This window comes from Anomaloglossus baeobatrachus, chromosome 12 (genome assembly GCF_048569485.1).
Source record: "Anomaloglossus baeobatrachus isolate aAnoBae1 chromosome 12, aAnoBae1.hap1, whole genome shotgun sequence".
Lineage (NCBI taxonomy): Eukaryota > Metazoa > Chordata > Amphibia > Anura > Aromobatidae > Anomaloglossus > Anomaloglossus baeobatrachus.
In genome coordinates, this window is record NC_134364.1 from 34,355,134 (window position 1) to 34,373,688 (window position 18,555).

General features: G+C 45.8%; 1 protein-coding gene across 1 annotated transcript in view; it reads left to right on the forward strand.

The window, feature by feature from the left end:
* The window catches only part of LOC142258517 (uncharacterized), a 163,936-nt gene that overhangs the window by 19,980 nt on the left and 125,401 nt on the right, over nucleotides 1-18,555 (forward strand). Inside the window, exons 8-9 of the mRNA XM_075331139.1 lie at nucleotides 1,224-1,374; nucleotides 1,475-1,557. Of these exons, the coding sequence (XP_075187254.1) occupies nucleotides 1,224-1,374; nucleotides 1,475-1,557 (234 nt within the window). The remainder of the gene's footprint in view (nucleotides 1-1,223; nucleotides 1,375-1,474; nucleotides 1,558-18,555) is intronic.

The following is an 18,555-nucleotide window of genomic DNA, read 5'->3' on the forward strand; positions in this document are numbered from 1 at the left end:
CCTCTGGGAAATAAATAGTGATGGGGACACAGTGGAGTCACAGACATCGGTAATTAATCTCAAACACTGATACACAATAAAGGTATATCTCTGCAGCACTTCTGGATGTTATGCTGTAACAAAGCAAATGTCAGAAGCTGGGTCTCTAATGCCAACTATTGTAAGTTATACGTTATTGAGGACATATTTCCATAAGACGGCAGCGATGCTGGCTCATTGAAATCATGGTATTACACTCAGAGGGGTGTGATACCACAGAGAGAGAGGGCAGAGTAGTTGGGGCGAAACAACGTCCTTGTGACTAGTCCCAGTGCTTATTAGCATAGGGAAAATGTAAGGTTTAAACCCTTTTTTTATACTTTCACATGTGCACAATATTATAAGACAGGGATGGTTAGGCAGGGATTTTTAGCCCACACATGTTCTTCTTGCTGCTAGGTAAAAATTCATATGGAACCTGACAGGTTCACTTTAATGCACTGCGGATGGTTTTCCAGATCATCAGCTTTAGCAGTCAGTGCTGCGACCGTTCACGTATGGGTCTGTATATCTCTGCGGACTGGCAGGAGACTCTGCGGACTGGCGGGAGACTCTGCGGACTGGCGGGAGGCTCTGCGGACTGGCGGGAGGCTCTGCGGACTGGCGGGAGGCTCTGCGGACTGGCGGGAGACTCTGCGGACTGGCGGGAGACTCTGCAGACTGATGGCAGGCTCTGCAGACTGGCGGGAGACTCTGCAGACTGGCGGGAGACTCTGCAGACTGGCGGGAGACTCTGCAGACTGGCGGGAGACTGCGGACTGGCGGGAGGCTCTGCGGACTGGCGGGAAACTCTGCGGACTGGCGGGAGGCTCTGCGGTCTGGCGGGAAACTCTGCGGACTGGCGGGAGGCTCTGCGGACTGGCGGGAGGCTCTGCGGACTGGCGGGAGACTCTGCGGACTGGCGGGAGACTCTGCGGACTGGCGGGAACTCTGCGGACTGGCGGGAGACTCTGCGGACTGGCGGGAGACTCTGCGGACTGGCGGGAGACTCTGCGGACTGGCGGGAGACTCTGCGGACTGGCGGGAGACTCTGCGGACTGGCGGGAGACTCTGCGGACTGGCGAGAGACTCTGCGGACTGGCGGGAGGCTCTGCGGACTGGCGGGAGATTCTGCGGACTGCTGGGAGACTCTGCGGACTGGCCGGAGAGCCTCTTCCAGCTCACATTGTCTTGCTTTTCTACAGAGCTGTGCCCGTGGCACATTTGAATCTGGGTCTGATTTGCCTACTTCACCAAGGCCAATGTTCTCAAGCAGTGCGCCACTTCTCTGCCGCTATAAAAGTTGACCCCCTCTGGATTCGGGCATATATCTGCAGGGCTCAGGCCTACAGACAGGTATATTTCCATGGGTAGAAATGGTAGAATACACAATAGTTCTTATTACCTAGTGGATCAAAACTAACTTTGCATTTATTCTCGGTCCCACTTCTAACAGATGAAAGATTTGCTCAGTGCCTTGAAGGATATTACACGTGCCATTCACCTGCGCCCCGATTCTCCCGAGCCCTATATAATCAGGTAAGTGGTTTCCAAATAATTTGAGCACATTACACTTTTTCTTTTCTTTCAAGTAGTTCAAAACTCTTTTTACCAGTTTCTTATGCCCCAATGACCTCCCAGTGGTTGTCAGAGGCTTTAATCTGGAGCACCATAAAGAGTTACCATTATTATATATGACACAGTTGCCAATTATGATATACTATATTTCTCCTGTTACGTTGCGAAAGAAAAAAAAATGTAAATGCTAGCAACTTAAAGATGACCTATTGGGTATGAAAAAAATCTAAGAATTTACAGTAGATGAAATTTTAATTGTTTTCTAAAATATATGTATTTAGCAAATCAGAGGATTTCCTTCAGTATTAAGATGATGCAGGTTTTACTTGCATTTCTCCTAAATTCACGAAAAGAGAATCACAAAGGTTTCATCAATCTATTCCAATGGTCAATGAGTCTTCGAAAAGCAAATGTCACACGATGTTTGCTTCTGAGTTAAGGCCCCGTAACATGCAACGACATCGCTAACGAGATGTCGTTGGGGGTCACAGAATTCGTGACGCACATCCGGCCTCGTTAGCGACGTTGTTGCATGTGACACGTACGAACGACCGCTAACGATCCTAAATACTCACCTAATCGTTGATCGTTGACACGTTGTTCAAATCTCAAATATCGTTGCTGGTGCTGGACGCAGGTTGTTCATCGTTCCTAAGGCAGCACACATCACTACATGGAACGACGAACGACACCGTACCTGCGTCCTCCGGCATCGAGGTGGGCGTGACTTTCTGCGGCTGCTCTCCGCCCCTCCGCTTCAATTGGACGGCTGCCATGTGACGTCGCTGTGACTTTTGGATCAAATGTTGTGGGAGACCTATCAAAGTCACTCTATGCCTTTTAAAGATGGAGCCTGTCTTTCCCTGCCGACTATAGCTTTTACTAAACCGGTACGTGTGCTGGTGTATTCCAGTCCTGCTGGTGATTGTATTACTTGGGCTTGGAGTTGTTGTGAAGTACTCCCATGGTCTTGTTTGCTCCCTACTCTTATTTTTCTCCTAAACTCTTTTTGTCTTATACCTCTGTGTGTGTGCCATGAGATAGAGATTTGGTTTCCCCTGTTTGTCTATGCCATGAGATAGAGATTTGGTTTCCCCTGTTTGTCTATGCCATGAGATAAAGATTTGGTTTTCCCTGTTTGTCTATTTGTGTTGGCTTTATCACTCTTGTCCTGGTCTTCTCCATGGGTTGGGGCAAAGAAGGCGGCCCAGATATCTTCACCATCAGAGGTAACTCTGGGAGTAGGAAAGTTAGTCACCTAGCCTGAGGGCCAGTGTACACCCACACCATTACAGCAAATCAGGCAGAAATGTACCTCATCACCGACCAGGAACCTGAACGTTAATACATTTAGAATTATTATTTTTTCTAGGCTATTAATGCATTCATTTGTCTCTGTGTATTATGCAGCAAATATAAAGGTGGACACAGCTGCTTCTAAAGGGTGAATCTGTGTGAAAAGGACATAGCTGATTGTAAAGGATTAATCTGAGTCTCTGACTACACATGGATGTACCCCAGTTGTTGTTTCTAGCCTCCACCTTCTTTTTCGGCTGCTTTCTAATACACCGGAATCTATCTTACATCTCTTCTTACATACATCCAGTGTAAAGATACCAGCACAGATCTGCCCAGTGACATTTCACACCTGTCAAAATAATGACAGAAGAGTGCCTGACATCATTCCCCTTTTTATAGGACCACAGATATTATCACTAAGTTAGACAGTAATTTTTAGCTTTTCGAATTGTATGCACTCCTCAATATTGAAATTGTAACACAAAGAAAGAAGGAAAAAAATCATCACAGGGTTAATTTTATGTAAATGATGTAAACAAATTTTTCAAAACATCACACTTTATTCAGTCTCGAGTATGAGTGCCACGTACAGAAATTTTGTGAGACCTGAAAAAGAGCCAGTAGAGAGCAGAGCAAACCACAACCCAAAATCAAATAGAAACAATGTTTATTAAACAACACACAATAAAAACACCTAAAATAATAGTGTGCAATGCCAACATGAATGCCTCACCTGCATCGTACACAAAAACACATATATACAGTCTACATAGATGCAATATAGCACATACAAGATGTCAGTGGTACATGTGTGTATCCAAGCAGAGGTACTTTAAAGATCTCTCAGGCGCTCCATCGTGGTGAGTTGTACAAATGAGCCCAAAACTGACAAATGGTGCTGGATCCTGTGTAGAAGAGCTCACATACTTTTCCCAGACCGGAGCTGTGATGAGAAAAACAATGTTAGTGAATCACGATAGAGTTGTGGTGGTGGGGACTGACCCCATGCGTATCGCTGCTAAGGGAAGCTTCATCAGGGGAGGCGAAAAGTCAGAAATCTCCACACTTAAGACCTTGTCTGATATCAATGAGATTATCAATGGTTGTCTGAGAACTGTCCTGCCAAACTGCGAGCAAGTCGGGTCAATGTGCAGACGGTAGTAGGACATATAAGACATGCAGGCTGCTCACAGTAGCCCCACTAACATGCAGCCTGGTATTGTCGTGTTGATAAATGATACTTGGGACACTTTGGAGAAATGGCCGTACCTCTAATTCCATGATTAATCCATTGTGTGCTGAAAAAAAATGTATATTATTTCCCAAAAAAACCCCTATGCCTAAAGGCTGCTTTACACCAGACAATCTATCGTGCGATAGATCGTCGGGGTCACGGTTTTTGTGACGCACATCCGGCATCGCTGGCGATGCCGGCCTGTGTGACACCTTCTAGCGACGCAGTATCGCTCACATATCATGAGTCGTGTACTGCTCGCTAGGTTCCATAATATCGTTTAATTTAGTTGACCATCGTTTCCGTGGTAGCACACGCCGCTCCGTGTGACACCACGGGAACGATGAGCAGCTCACCTGCCTCCCGCGGCCGCCGCCGGCTCTATGTGGAAGGAAGGAGGTGGGCGGGATGTTTACGTCCCGCTCATCTCCGCCCCTCCGCTTCTATTGGCCGGCGGCCGTGTGACGTCGCTGTGACGCCGAATGTCCCTCCCACTCCAGGAAGTGGACGTTCGCCGCCCACAGCGAGGTCGCACGAGAGGTAAGTATGTGTGACGGGGGTTACTAACTTTGTGCGACACGGGCAGCGATTTGCCCGTGACGCAAAAAGGACGGGGGCGGGTACGATCGATTGTGAAATCGCACAATCGGTTGTACCGTGTAAAGCAGCCTTAAAACAGAGTTAAACCAAACCATCTTCCTGTCTGAGTATGTGGGAGAGGAGCAGAGAAGGTCACACGGGAGGATGGATATTTTCTAGACCTGCAATTCAAAATAACTACTCAGTGCAGGAATAATGCAGGTGTAACAGCACTTGCAGCATAGATTTTCGGAGAGAAGCAAGTGTGGCGCCCCTGAAGCTTCAGTTGCCACAGGGTATTGCATCTGACTTAAGGTGCAATGCTCATCCCGGGTAAGGAAGAGGTAATCCACTGATTTTCACTTGCACAACACAGCCGGGAAGGGAGTCAGCAGTTACACAACACACACACAGCCAGGTGCTCCCCTGTTGTAACTGGGCTAAAGGTGGTCACCAGTGAGTCATCAGGAAGGTGGGGGCAGAACAGGGGAAGTGAGAGAACACACACACATTCACCTCAGAATAGTCTGAGACTCAGAAGAACACCGTCGCTATAGAGAGTGCTTAAGAGCTTCTATAGCTAGGACCAGGCAGACTGGAAGGAGTAGGAGACGACAGTGGAGGAGCTGACTGACCGGTAGCTTCTGTGGGATGAAGGAGAAACACGGTTGCTGAGGAGACAGCTTCATTGCTCCCTTGAAACCGGCGCTATTCAGGGTGCAGAGCCCTAGGGTGGCACAGACTTCACGTTAGGTCACCACAATCTGCAGGACAGGGGGATTGCATGTCCCTCTGGCCACCACAGTTCCCAGAATACAGTGCCACATAGGGTCCGGGGTCGTGATCTAAGTCAGACCCCAGTACGGACCCGCAGCACCTGCATACGTGACAGGAACTTTAAGGCTATGTGCGCACGTGTGCGTAATTCATGCAGTTACACTGCGCTTTGTAGCGCAGCGTAACTGCATGCGTCCTGCGTCCCCTGCACAATCTATGGAGATTATGCAGGAGATGTGCGCACGTGGCGTCTTAGAGCGCAGCGCTTCGGCTGCTGCCCGAATCGCTGCGTTCTAAGAAGTGACATGTCACTTCTTCCGTGCGCTTTGCCGGCAGCCCCTGCTCTGTCTATGGCAGGAGCTGCAGGCAGAGCGCACGTTCTCGCTGGAACCATGCGCTTCAGAACGCAGCTTTTCAGCTGCGCTCTGCAGAGCGCACACGTGCGCACATAGCCTAACACTACATTGGGGTCTCCAAGCACTTCAGGTCACGGGGATTCACACTAAAAAGCGCAAGGAGTAAGGGCCCACAAACTACCGCACCGGTTCTAACCTCTGAGTTTCCCGGGATTGGCTGGAGTCCTTCGCAGTGGAGACCGGTGCCTCCGGGCAGCCTACGAACTGTAAGTAAAGAGACCTAGAACCGCAGCAGCTGACTCTGCCTCTTAATGCTGGCACCGTCGCCCCCGTGCTTCGGCGCTAATGGCCACAGTCTCCTCCATCACCTCCCCGGGGCCCGCTCCACCTGTGGGGAGCAGAACCACCCTTGCTGCGACACCATCAGCCTTGGAGAACATCACCCGCAGCGGCGGCTAATCCCTGGCCGCGTACCACAGGTGGTGTCACTAGACAAATCCTCCACCATCATCATCCTATACCTGTCCTTCCCTTTTATTGTACGCCTTGGGGCCACGAACCTGGGCAGGCCCATCTGTGACATCCCCAGACCCGACATCACCGGCCCGGCGACGAGTAAAAAGTTAACCCCTTGCCCCGTGGGTGCTACATAAGCAATATAAGCACATTGCAAAGATTTTTAACTTTAAAACTGATCATTATTTAAATATAACAAAAAGTTTAGTTACTCTTTAAGAAAAGTGTTCGATTCTGGTCTCCTTTTACTTTATGACATATTTGGAAGGTGATGAGTCCTCCTTATTCCTACAGCCACTTGCTGGAAAAATTTTTATACTCACCATTACTGGTCAAAATGGATTTCTCAATTCCGTAGGAAATTTATCATATTTAACTGTAATTTAAATGAGAATAATACTGTGAAAAATCCATGTCTCCATGTGCTGAACTATACACCTGAGCTTTATTTTTAATATTATATTATATTTTTTTTCGCAAACAAACTGTTAGTTGTATATGTACGGCTAATATGAAAGGTTTTGCCTGTAGTGTTATGAAAAAATCACTAGGTGGTGACAAAAAACTATTTTTTTTGCATACAGTGGTGTAAAAAGTGTATGCCCCTTCCTGATTTCTTATTCTTTTGCATGTTTGTCACACTTAAATGTTTCAGATCACCAAACAAATTTAAATATCGGACAAAGATAACACAAGTAACACAAAATAGAAGAAATATTGCTCTCCAGTTTAACCTCAAAAGACACATCATATGCCGACTCTTATAAACCAAATACACATATAGAGAAAATTAGAGTCTTTGACGCAACGACTTTTTTTAACCAAAATTACCAAAACATTTTTTATTTCAATATTACACATGTAAAAAAGACACATGCATACACTGTGTGTAGAATTATTAGGCAAATGAGTATTTTGGTCACATGATACTTTTTATACATGTCGTCCTACTCCAGGCTGTATAGGCTGAGAGCCAACTACCAATTAAGTAAATCAGGTAATGTGCATCTCTGTAATAAGTAGGGGTGCGGTGTAATGGCATCAACACCCTATATAAGGTGTGCTTAATTATTAGGCAACTTCCTTTCCTTTGGCAAAATGGGTCAGAAGAGAGACTTGACGGGCTCTGAAAAGTCCAAAATTGTGAGATGTCTTGCAGAGGGATGCAGCAGTCTTGAAATTGCCAAACTTTTGAAGCGTGATCACTGAACAATCAAGTGTTTCATGGCAAATAGCCAACAGGGTCGCAAGAAGCTTATTGGGCAAAAAAGGCGCAAAATAACTGCCCATGAATTGTGGAAAATCAAGCGTGAAGCTGCCAAGATGCCATTTGCCACCAGTTTGGCCATATTTCAGAGCTGCAACGTTACTGGAGTATCAAAAAGCACAAGGTGTGCCACACTCAGGGACATGGCCAAGGTAAGGAAGGCTGAAAACCACCACCTGAACAAGAAACATAAGATAAAACCTCAAGACTGGGCCAAGAAATATCTTAAGACTGATTTTTCAAAGGTTTTATGGACTGATGAAATGAGAGTGACTCTTGATGGGCCAGAGAATGGATCAGTAAAGGGCAGAGAGCTCTACTCCGACTCAGACGCCAGCAAGGTGGAGGTGGGGTACTGGTATGGGCTGTTATCATCAAAGATGAACTTGTGGGACCTTTTCAGGTTGAGGATGGAGTGAAGCTCAACTCCCAGACCTACTGCCAGTTTCTGGAAGACAACTTCTTCAAGCAGTAGTACAGGAAAAAGTCGGTATCATTCAAGAAAAACATGATTTTCATGCAGGACAATGCTCCATCACATGCATCCAACTACTCCACAGCGTGGCTTACCAGTAAAGGTATAAATGATGAAAAAATAATGACATGGCCCCTTTGTTCACCTGATCTGAACCCAATAGAGATCCTGTGGTCCCTCATAATATGTGTGATCTACAGGGAGGGAGAACAGTCCACCTCTCGGAACAGTGTCTGGAGGCTGTGGTGGCTGCTGCACGCAATGTTCATCGTAAACAGATCAAGCAACTGACAGAATCTATGGATGGTCGGCTGCCGAGTGTCATCATAAAGAAAGGTGGCTATATTGGTCACTAATTTTTTGGGGTTTTGTTTTTTGCATGTCAGAAATGTTTATTTCTAAATTTTGTGCAGTTATATTGGTTTACCTGGTGAAAATAAACAAGTGAGATGGGAATATATTTGTTTTTTATTAAGTTGCCTAATAATTCTGCACAGTAATAGTTACCTGCACAAACAGATATCCTCATAAGATAGCCAAATCTAAAAAAAATAACACTCCAACTTCCAAAAATATTAAGCTTTGATATTTATGAGTCTTTTGGGCTGATTGAGAACATCGTTGTTGATCAATAAAAAAAAAAATCCTCTAAAATATAATGTGCCTAATAATTCTGCACACGGTGTATAACATTGTGATCAAATAGACACAGAATAAGGGGAGCCCCGACCCTAGAGACATGCACCACACTGTGTGGTACGGATCTTAATCCTAACAAGGTATATACACTCTTTAAGAATTTAAAGAAGATGGTAAGTAATAGTTTAATCCTCAAGGATTCATAGTTAGCAGGGCCCCAGATGTATAAATAAAGAGTTCACATAATGTAATATATTTAATTGTACCATCTAAATACAACTATTCGTTCAAAAATGCCCAAGTGAGGATCTGATCAATCTCTATTTCACAGTATATAAACGGTACACCCGCAGATATTAATTATCTCCCTGTGCTCATGTATAAAGAAAAAGGCATGAAATGTATAGTGAGGTTTCACTCCACAAGGTTATAACAAAAATTTTTATATAGTAACAGGAATTTAATATATGTGTTCATATGAATCACAATAAGTTATAATCAAATGAGGTTTCGAAGTACTATGCACATGCAGTGTTAGTTATCCGACAATCCCTTATATGTACAGTTTAAATGTCTATGTTCACATATGACAGCAAAACAATACATAAGTAACAAACAGTAACTTCATTAAATAATGGTAATTTGCTGACATAAATTGCTTTACATACACCATGTACACTACTCTCAATCGGATCAACCACCTACATGGAGCAGCAAGCTCAAAGTGTCACTTAGTCGTCCACCTCATACGTGCTCAACAAACAGAGCCACATGTGGTAAGAGAGAGGAACAATGGATATGCATGTCCTAACATAGTAACATTTACCCATAATGAGATAATGTAATACTCCAGCTAGGGCACCCCATGCCCCCGATGCGCATTTCGCACAGCGTCTTCTTCAGGGAAAGGCATAGTATCTGGTTATGCTGCAGCCATTTAAATAGACCGCCCTTAAATTAATGAGCCAATAGGGATGAGACGCCAGCGCATGCTCCATGCTGTCCCGAGCCGCCATGGTCCGCCATTCCTCTCCTGACCGCGCATGTGCACCCGGATTTAACAAAGAAACCAGTAGGCATACGCGGTCGCCAGACAACGGAGACAACCAGGGACACAAGGGAGAACACCGAGCACGCACACATCATCTCCACTGACTCATAGTAATTAACCCCTCTTGTCGGTGTCTAGATGCCTTAACTATTACATCTTCATATGATAAAATGTTACTCCATTTAATGAAAAACAATATTTATGCCAGGATACTGTATCTCTCAAAAATATATCCCATAATCCAAATTAGTCTCAAACTGCCATACAGCACAATTTAACACTATTAACACCTCCTCAACGACACCATTATACACAAAACTTGACAATGCCATTATTATAGTATTACAGTATATATAAATATGCATGAAAGTATACAGGTCAAATTAATTAGCAATATATATACATCTATAAAGTGCATGTGTGCTTTAGGCATATACAGTTATCATAAGGAGGGAGGGGAAAAGTGAAAACATGGGAAGGAGAGAAATATCCTATAATAAATAAATAAAAGAGACATCATAGCATATACAGACCAAATACAGTTCATAATACTTCATGTGGGCACCACAGATGGAGAAAGGAACCTCACAATAATATTTTTATAAGGAAGGTCTTTTTTGAAGGCCATTCTTCGATTTCTTATACGTCTAAATCGATTCATTTATATTTGATTCCACCAATGCATCAGAAGGGTATAAGAGTTTGTACTATGGTGCGGCAAATAAGACGATATGGTAGAATTGAAGATCACTGAATAATACAATTAAAAACTTAAAAACCCAGAACACAAAATGCAGTTTATAAATGACGGTCTTTATTATTAAGGGAAAAAAAATCCAAACCTACAGGGCCTTGTGTAAAAAAGTGATTGCCCCGCTTAAAACATAAATTAACTGTGGTTTATCACATCTTTGGGAAGCGGAGTTCAATTTCCCTAGCCACACCCAGGCCTGATTACTGCCATAACTGTTCTCAATCAAGAAGTCACTTAAATAGGACCTACCTGACAAAGTGAAGTAGACCAAAAGGTCCTCAAAAGCTATACATCATGCCGTGATCTAAAGAAATTGAGGAGCATATGAGAAACAGAGTTATTGAGATCTATCAGTCTGGAAAAGGTTATAAAGCCATTTCTAAAGCTCTTGGGACTCTAGTGAACCACAGTGAAAGCCATTATCCACAAATGGTGAAAACATGGAACAATGTTGAACCTTCCCAGGAGTGGCTGGCGGACCAAAATTGCCCAAAGAGTGAAAGAGGATTCATCAAAGAGGTCATAAAAGACCACATAACAACAACATCCAAAAGAACTTCAGGCCTCACTTGCCTCAGTTAAGCTCAGAGTTCATGACTCCACCATAAGGCGGCTTTCACACTACGTTTTTGTAATATGCGTCCTGAACGTTTTTTTAACGCAAAAACGGATCCAGTGCAAATGTGTTTTCATTTCAATGCATTTGCAATGGACTCGCGTCAACATGCGTTCACATGCGTTTGCGTGCGGTTTAGTCAGGATCCAGCGAGTTGCAGTTTTTAACATTTTTCAAAAACGCTACTTGTAGTGTTTTTGAGCTGCGTCGAAATACTGCAAGTCACTGGATCCTGACTAAACAGCACACAACCGCATGTGAACCGTGGCATGCTGATAAACAGGATCCTGTTTGGCCAGAAACCAGCCTGGCGTGATCACAGTCTCTCTCTCCCCTCTTCTCTTTCCTCTCTTCTCTCTTCTCTCTCCTCTCTTCTCTCTCCTCACTTCTCTCTCCTCTCTCCACTTTTCTCTCTCCTCTCTCCTCTTTTCTCTCCCCTCTCCCTCTCTCCCCTCTCCTCTCCTCTCTTCTCTCTCTCCTCTCTTTGCGTCTCTCCTCTCTTCTCTCTCCTTTCCTCTCATCTCTTTTCTCCTCTCTTCTCTCTGCGCTCTCCTCTCTCCTATTCTCTCTCCTCTCTTCTCCTCTCTCCTCTCTTCTCTCTCCTCTTTCCTCTCTGCTCTCTCCTCTCTCCTCTCCTCTCTTCTCCTCTCTCCTCTCTGCTCTCTCCTCTCCTCTCTCTTCTCCTCCCTCCCCTCTTCTCTCTCCTCTCTTCTCTGTCCTCTCTTCTATCTCCTCTCTTCTCTGTCCTCTCCTCTCTTCTCCTTTCTGCTCTCTTCTCTCTCCTCTCTTCTCCTCTTTCCTCTCTGCTCTCTCCTCTCTGCTCTTTCCTCTCCTCTCTTATCCTCTCTGCTCTCTCCTCTTCTCTCTCCTCTCTTCTCCCTCCCTCCCCTCTTCTCTCTCCTCTCTTCTGTCTCCTCTCTTCTCTCTCCTCTCTTCTCCTCTGTCCTCTCTCTTCTCCTTTCTGCTCTCTTCTCCTCGCTTCTCTTCTCCTCTCTTCACCTCTCTTCTCTCTCTTCTCTTCTCTCCTGTCATCTCTCTCCTCTCTCCTCCTCTCCCCTCTCCTCTCTTTTCCTCTCTCTCCTCTCTCTGCTCTCTCCTCTCTTTTCCTCTCTCTTCTCTCTCCTCTCTTCTCTCTCTCCTCCTCTCCCCTCTCTTTTCCTCTCTCTCCTCTCTCCTCTCTTTTCCTTTTTCTTCTCTCTCCTCTCTTCTCTCTCTCCTCTCTCCTCCTCTCCCCTCTCTTTTCCTCTCTCTCCTCTCTCTGCTCTCTCCTCTCTTTTCCTCTCTCTTCTCTCTCCTCTCTTCTCTCTCTCTCCTCTCTCTTTTGCCCCCAGCTGCGTCTGAATTTCCAGTCTGTCACGTTCAGTTCCCCTCACTCCCGATCACATGATTCCAATGCCCGCCCATAAACCTCAAGTGACAGGGTCCTGTAAAATAACACATGCGTTTCTCTTTGCAAAAACAGGATCCGCTTTTGCAGCGAAAAAACGTTCATGAGGCCTGTTAAAAAAAACGTAGTGTGAAAGCCGCCTAAGAAAGAGACTGAGCAAAAAATGGCCTGCATGGTAGAGCTCAAGACGACAACAACTGATGAGCAAAAAAAACATAAAGGCTTTTCTTAGTTGTGCCAGAAAACATCTTGATGGTCTCCAAGACTTTTGGGAGAATACTCTGTAGACTCACGAGACAAAATTTTAAATTTTTGGAAGGTGTATGCCCCATTACATCTGGCATAGAAGTAACACAGCATTTCAGAAAAGGAACATCATACCAATTGTAAAATATGGTGGTGGGAGTGTGATAATCTGGGGCTGTTTTGCTGCTTCAGGACCTGGAAGACTTGTTGTGGTAAATGGAACAATGAATTCAGCTGTCTACCAAAAAATCCTGTTTGTGACCTTAATCTGAAGCACACTTCAGTTATGTAGCAGGACGATGATCCAAAACACACAAGAAAGTCCACCTATGAATGGCTTAAGAAAAAACAACATTGTAACTTTGGACTGGCCTAGTCATAGTCCGGACCTTAATCCGATTGAGATGCTGTGGACTGACCTTAAAAAGGAGGTTCATGCTCGGCAACCCTCCAATGTGCCTGAATTACAACAAGAATTCTGCAAAGATGAGTAGCAAAAATTCCTCGAGCGTTGTAAAAGAGTCATTTCCAGTTATCCCAAACATTGATTTCAGTTGTTGCTGCTGATGGTGGCCCAACCATCCTGTCCCACTGGATTCAGGATGGTTGTGAGCTATGCGTACACTGATAAAAGCACATATTCCTTGATGAGTGCTTCCATAGTGAGCGGTGGGGTGCTCTCATTGAATATTTTCATAGTAAATTGTATTTTCTTTTTTTTTTTATAACTCCAGCGTTCTCTGCACTAATCGGCAGGGCCACTAACTTTCTCTCCGCATGTGTCGCTGGCGTTACCTGCACTAATCGGCAGAGACGCCAACATACCCTCTACTCTGTTCCTATGTCACCAGCTTCCCTGCCCGCCACTGTTCCCGGCATCCAGGACCTACCCTCTCCACGTTGGTTTCATGGCTGCGCACTCCTCGGTCGTGTGTGCGTACTCCTCGCTTTCTTAAAGGGGCAGTGCACACACGCCTGATGTGTTCTAAGCCTAGTGCTTGGAAGTACCAGATACGACACCTCATGTCTTCTCAGCCTATTACTGGGGAGATCCTGATAATTAAGGCACCCTCCCCTATTGGGAGGGGCCTTTGCAACGTTGTTCTTCAGTAGCCTATGTGCCTTGTTGTTTGATGCCTGTATCCTGTTCGAGAACTGGTGCTCTCTGATTCTGTACCTGAGCATGTTTCAACTGCGTGAACCTGCTACAGTATCCTGGTCCCATCCTTAGCTCCTGTTCTGTTCCTGTTTACTGATTCCAGATCGATGCTCGAGTTTTATTCCGTTCCTATTTTGTTCCTGGTTCCAGCCTGATGCCTGAGTTGTGATTCCTTTCCTGATTCCAGCCCAATGCCTGAGTTCCGATTCCATTCATGTTCCGGTCCGAGTACTTTGTGCCAGCCTGTGTTCCTTAACCTGTGTCCATGTCCTGGTGCCAGCCTGTGATCCTGAATCCGTGTCCGTGCACTGGTGTCAGCCTGTGATCCTGAATCCGTGTCCATGCACTGGTGTCACCCTGTGATCCTGAATCCGTGTCCGTGCACTGGTGTCAGCCTGTGATCCTGAATCAGTGTCCGTATCCTGGTGACAGCATGCGATCCTGAATCAGTGTCCATGCACTGGTGCCAGCCTGTGATCCTGAATCAGTGTCCGTATCCTGGTGTCAGCCTGTATTCCTGATTCAGAATCTGTGTCCTGTACCCGCCTGTGTTCCTGAATCTGTTTCTTTGTCCACGTATACCACCCTGACTGTTATCCTTATTCTGTCCAGGCAGCTGCTCTACTCCATCCAGCCTGTTCCATTCAATGTCCGCTTCTGCGGATCTGGGCACTGCCTGGGAGTGGTACCTAGTGTCTGTCGTCAGCAAAGTCCAACTTCACCTTCAGAGGCTCTAGTGAATACCTGGCAGGCACTTAGTCATGCCCTCCAGGGTAAGCCCGTGTGTCACAGCCGTCTCTCTGCAGTATGAGACTAGTGACAGGTTCTGGATTAGAGTCTCTCATTGCCATGTAAGACTCTCTATATTAAAGTAGTTTATTTTCCTTTGGCGAGCTAAGGGTTAATGTTAGTTTCTCCTTTCCAGTAGCATTCTCATTACCTCTCCTCAGATGCTTCCGGTTTGGGACCATTCCCAGTCCCTATATATACACCCTCTTCTCCCAGTAGAGGGTGCCAGTTATTATGTTGCCTAGTGATTAATGGAAGTCTGGCATACGCTGCAACGCACAACAAACTGAGGGGTACACAGAGGGCTCTAAGGGGTACTTTGCACGCTGCGACATCGCTAGCCGATGCTAGCGATGCCGAGCGCGATAGCCCCCGCCCCCGTTGCACATGCGATATGTAGTGCGAGTTGCCGTAGCGAACATTATCGCTACGGTAGCTTCACACGGACTTACCTGGTGGGTGACGTCGCGGTGACTGCCGAAGAATCCCTCCTTCAAGGGGGAGGTGCGTTCGGCATCACTGCGACGTCACCGCAACGTCACTAAGCGGCCGGCCAATGGCAGCAGAGGTGCGGAGATGAGCGGGATGTAAACATCCCGCCCACCTTCTCCCTTCCGCATAGCCGGTGGACACCGGGTACAGGTAAGGAGATGTTTGTCGCTCCTGCAGCTTCACACACAGCGATGTGTGGAGCTACAGGAACGACAAACAACATCGTACCTGCGGACGCACCGACATTATGAAAATGAACGACGTGACACAGATCACCGATTTTGGACTGTTTCACGCTTGTTCATCTTCTCTCCTAGGCTTTACACGTTGCAACATCGTTACCGGCGCCGGATGTACGTCACTTTCGATGTGACCCCGACGATATCGCAGGTGCGATGTCGCAACGTGCAAATTACCCCTAAGGATGGTGGGCACTAGTGAGGGGAAATATTAGACACCTCCTGCTCTCACCTGCAGCTGTACTCTGCACTCCTAGCCAGTTCCTATACAGGCTCCGCACCTGTCACCGAACAGGATACCTGAGACTATGGCAGACCATGTAACAACCCTGGTTAGTGAGCTGGCAGGTGAGGGATGCTAGTCCCACGGCTGCTCTAATACAACACCAGGGAACGGAAAGACAGACAGTGGATATCAACAAATGACAATCGTCCAACACATGGCTGCAGTCAGAACCAGGACTGCAACCTACTCAGCAACTTGCGATAAGGGCTCCACCAGCTCCTTCCACCTTAAGACACAGCTTCCAAATGGATCAGAATAATCGGCACCCTCTACTGGGATAAGAGAGGGATTGGAGTGACCCCAAATCAGGAGAGGTAATGAGAATGCTGCTGGCAAGGAGAAACTGACATTAGCCCTTAGCTTGCCAAAGGAAAGAAAACCTCATTTAATATAGAGAGGCTTACATGGCAATGAAAGACTAACCTAGAAGCTCACTAGTCTCATACTGAAGAGAGGTCCGCCGTGACACCATGATCCCTGGTCTAGTGGATCCACATCCCAGTCCTGGCTGGATTGATCACTGCCTTAACGCCCTTACTTTTTTTAATATGTTGCTCCCCCACTTCTGGAGCGAGGTGGCACCCTCGGTAGGCTCCTATCCTTCGTCTTGGGCCCTGCATGCACTTTATACCAGTGCTGCTCGGTAACAGTCCCTAAGGCCGTTGCTTCTGTAGGTGTGAGAAAATAGGTCGAAAGAGCAGGAAGCCTTCCCTGTGTATAGATAACAGGAAATGAAGGGTTAAAATCCACACTGCCAATTGGACGAGATGCACAGGTTGTAAAGAAGACAAGTCTAAGTAGTTTATTAGGTCTACGCATTTCGGAGTATAAACTTGTTCTTCAGGATAGAAACTACTATAACTGTAGTAGAATTACAATAGTTTTTATCCTGAAGAAGTTGCTTATTCTTTGAAATGCATAGACCTAATAAACTGCTTGCATTATACTCTATTATGATTCAGGGACCGAGGAGGATCAAAAAATGCAGAATCCCAAATAGTAAGAGTGGCTGGAACCTTAACGGGTTGCAGACCTAATCCTGACACATAATTAGAAGTAGCCGTGGGACGAGCCTACGATAACCTAGTCGTCTCGACACAGCCGGAGAACTAAATATTCTCACAGATATAAATATAAGAAAGCTAATCTGCCTCGGAGCAGCCCCCAAAGATAGATAGATAGCCCCCCCACATGTAAAGGCTATGGTGATATAGAAAAGCACAATACAAAGCCAGAAAAGACAGATTCAGCAAAGGTGAGGCCCAAACTATCTTAATAGAAAAGGATAGGAAGGAGCACTGCTTGCAACTGTAAAAGCCCTAATATATACCAGCACTTCTGTTATGGAAAAATCCTGAGGTCACACAACCTCTCCCCCACTACATCAGCACTCAAATGTTACTGGGATCCAAAAACATACAGATGAGGGACTGAATTAATACCAAGCATGACAAACACAATACCTTGCAGAATCATGGAGCTAAGTATACAGACACTCCCAGCAGGGAATGATCCCATTCCACCAAGAACTCCACACAGACAAAATAGGAATCAAGCATTAGTATTAAGCAGAAAAAAAACAACAAGAAAGTGGAAAACAAACAGCAGAGGTACAAAGACCACTTATCTGAGAGGAGTTCTGACTGTGAGCAGGGCTGGTTACAGAATGTCCTTAACACACATGAGACCATTGTGCACCGGCAAGTAACAAGAGAAAACTACTCAGTTACAGTATATAGTCCCAGTCTGACCCTGATTGCCAGTCTTCTACACAACTGTACCGCCAACACTGACCACAAGTGGGAGCCCCAAACTGGAAAACGTATTCACAACAATACTCACCTGGCTTGTCTTCTTCACATCCTGTGCATCTTGTCCATCGGCAGCACGGATTTTAACCCTTCATCTCCTGTTATCTATTTCCGCAATATGAGGCGCCGCAGCAGCCACATCTTTGAGCGTATTCATGTGAGCACTCAGCAGTTCAGTTGTACTTGAACTTATTGTGCGTCTTTGCCTTAGTGTCTTCCTGTGCTGTGTATGGCAGAGACCATAGAAGCCAGCTTAGATTGTCTCCATCCACCAGCTCAGAGTGGATTGCAAATTAATTAGTGAATCTGCAGAGGGGAAAACTGGTGAAAATGCCTAATATAAGTCTTATAAAGGCCAGAAATAGTGTTAGTCCTCATGTATTTTGAAATGTTACTTGGAAGTATGGTTAACCTTAAAGTGTCTGCAGCAGGAAAATATGCAGTGTACAAGTGATAAAATTGATAGAAATAGGGTTGTTCCTGAATCTGAAAAGTCACCTGACGGGTACGTTTTGAATTGCTGTAACTGTACTTCCCTGTTATCTACTCCACCTTTATCGCCTCTTCGCCAGGCTGACTTTCTACTATTAAAAGGGGGTTATCCTATTGAAACAACCCATTAAAGGGGTTGTCCACTACTCAGACTACACCTTCTCAATCTGAGTGTTTGCCCCTATTAAAATAATAACACTTACACCCACCTCCTGCCTCGGCGGCATTCCAACGGTGTTGGCATTTGCTCTCCCAGGGATCATGGGTGGTTGTTACGTCAAGCGAGCCCTGCACCCAGGTAATCAGTGCTGGCTTTACTGTCCCTGCCTTTGGACATATCAAGCATCAATAGGAAATTAGCGGCCAACTGCAGCTTAATGTATCATCCTTGGGATAGTGCGTGTGTCACATCTGCCCTTGACCACAGACTCAGGATGACTGTCACGGACAGAGTAGGGCTAGCCATCAAGTCAGCAGGATCTGAAGAACCCTGAA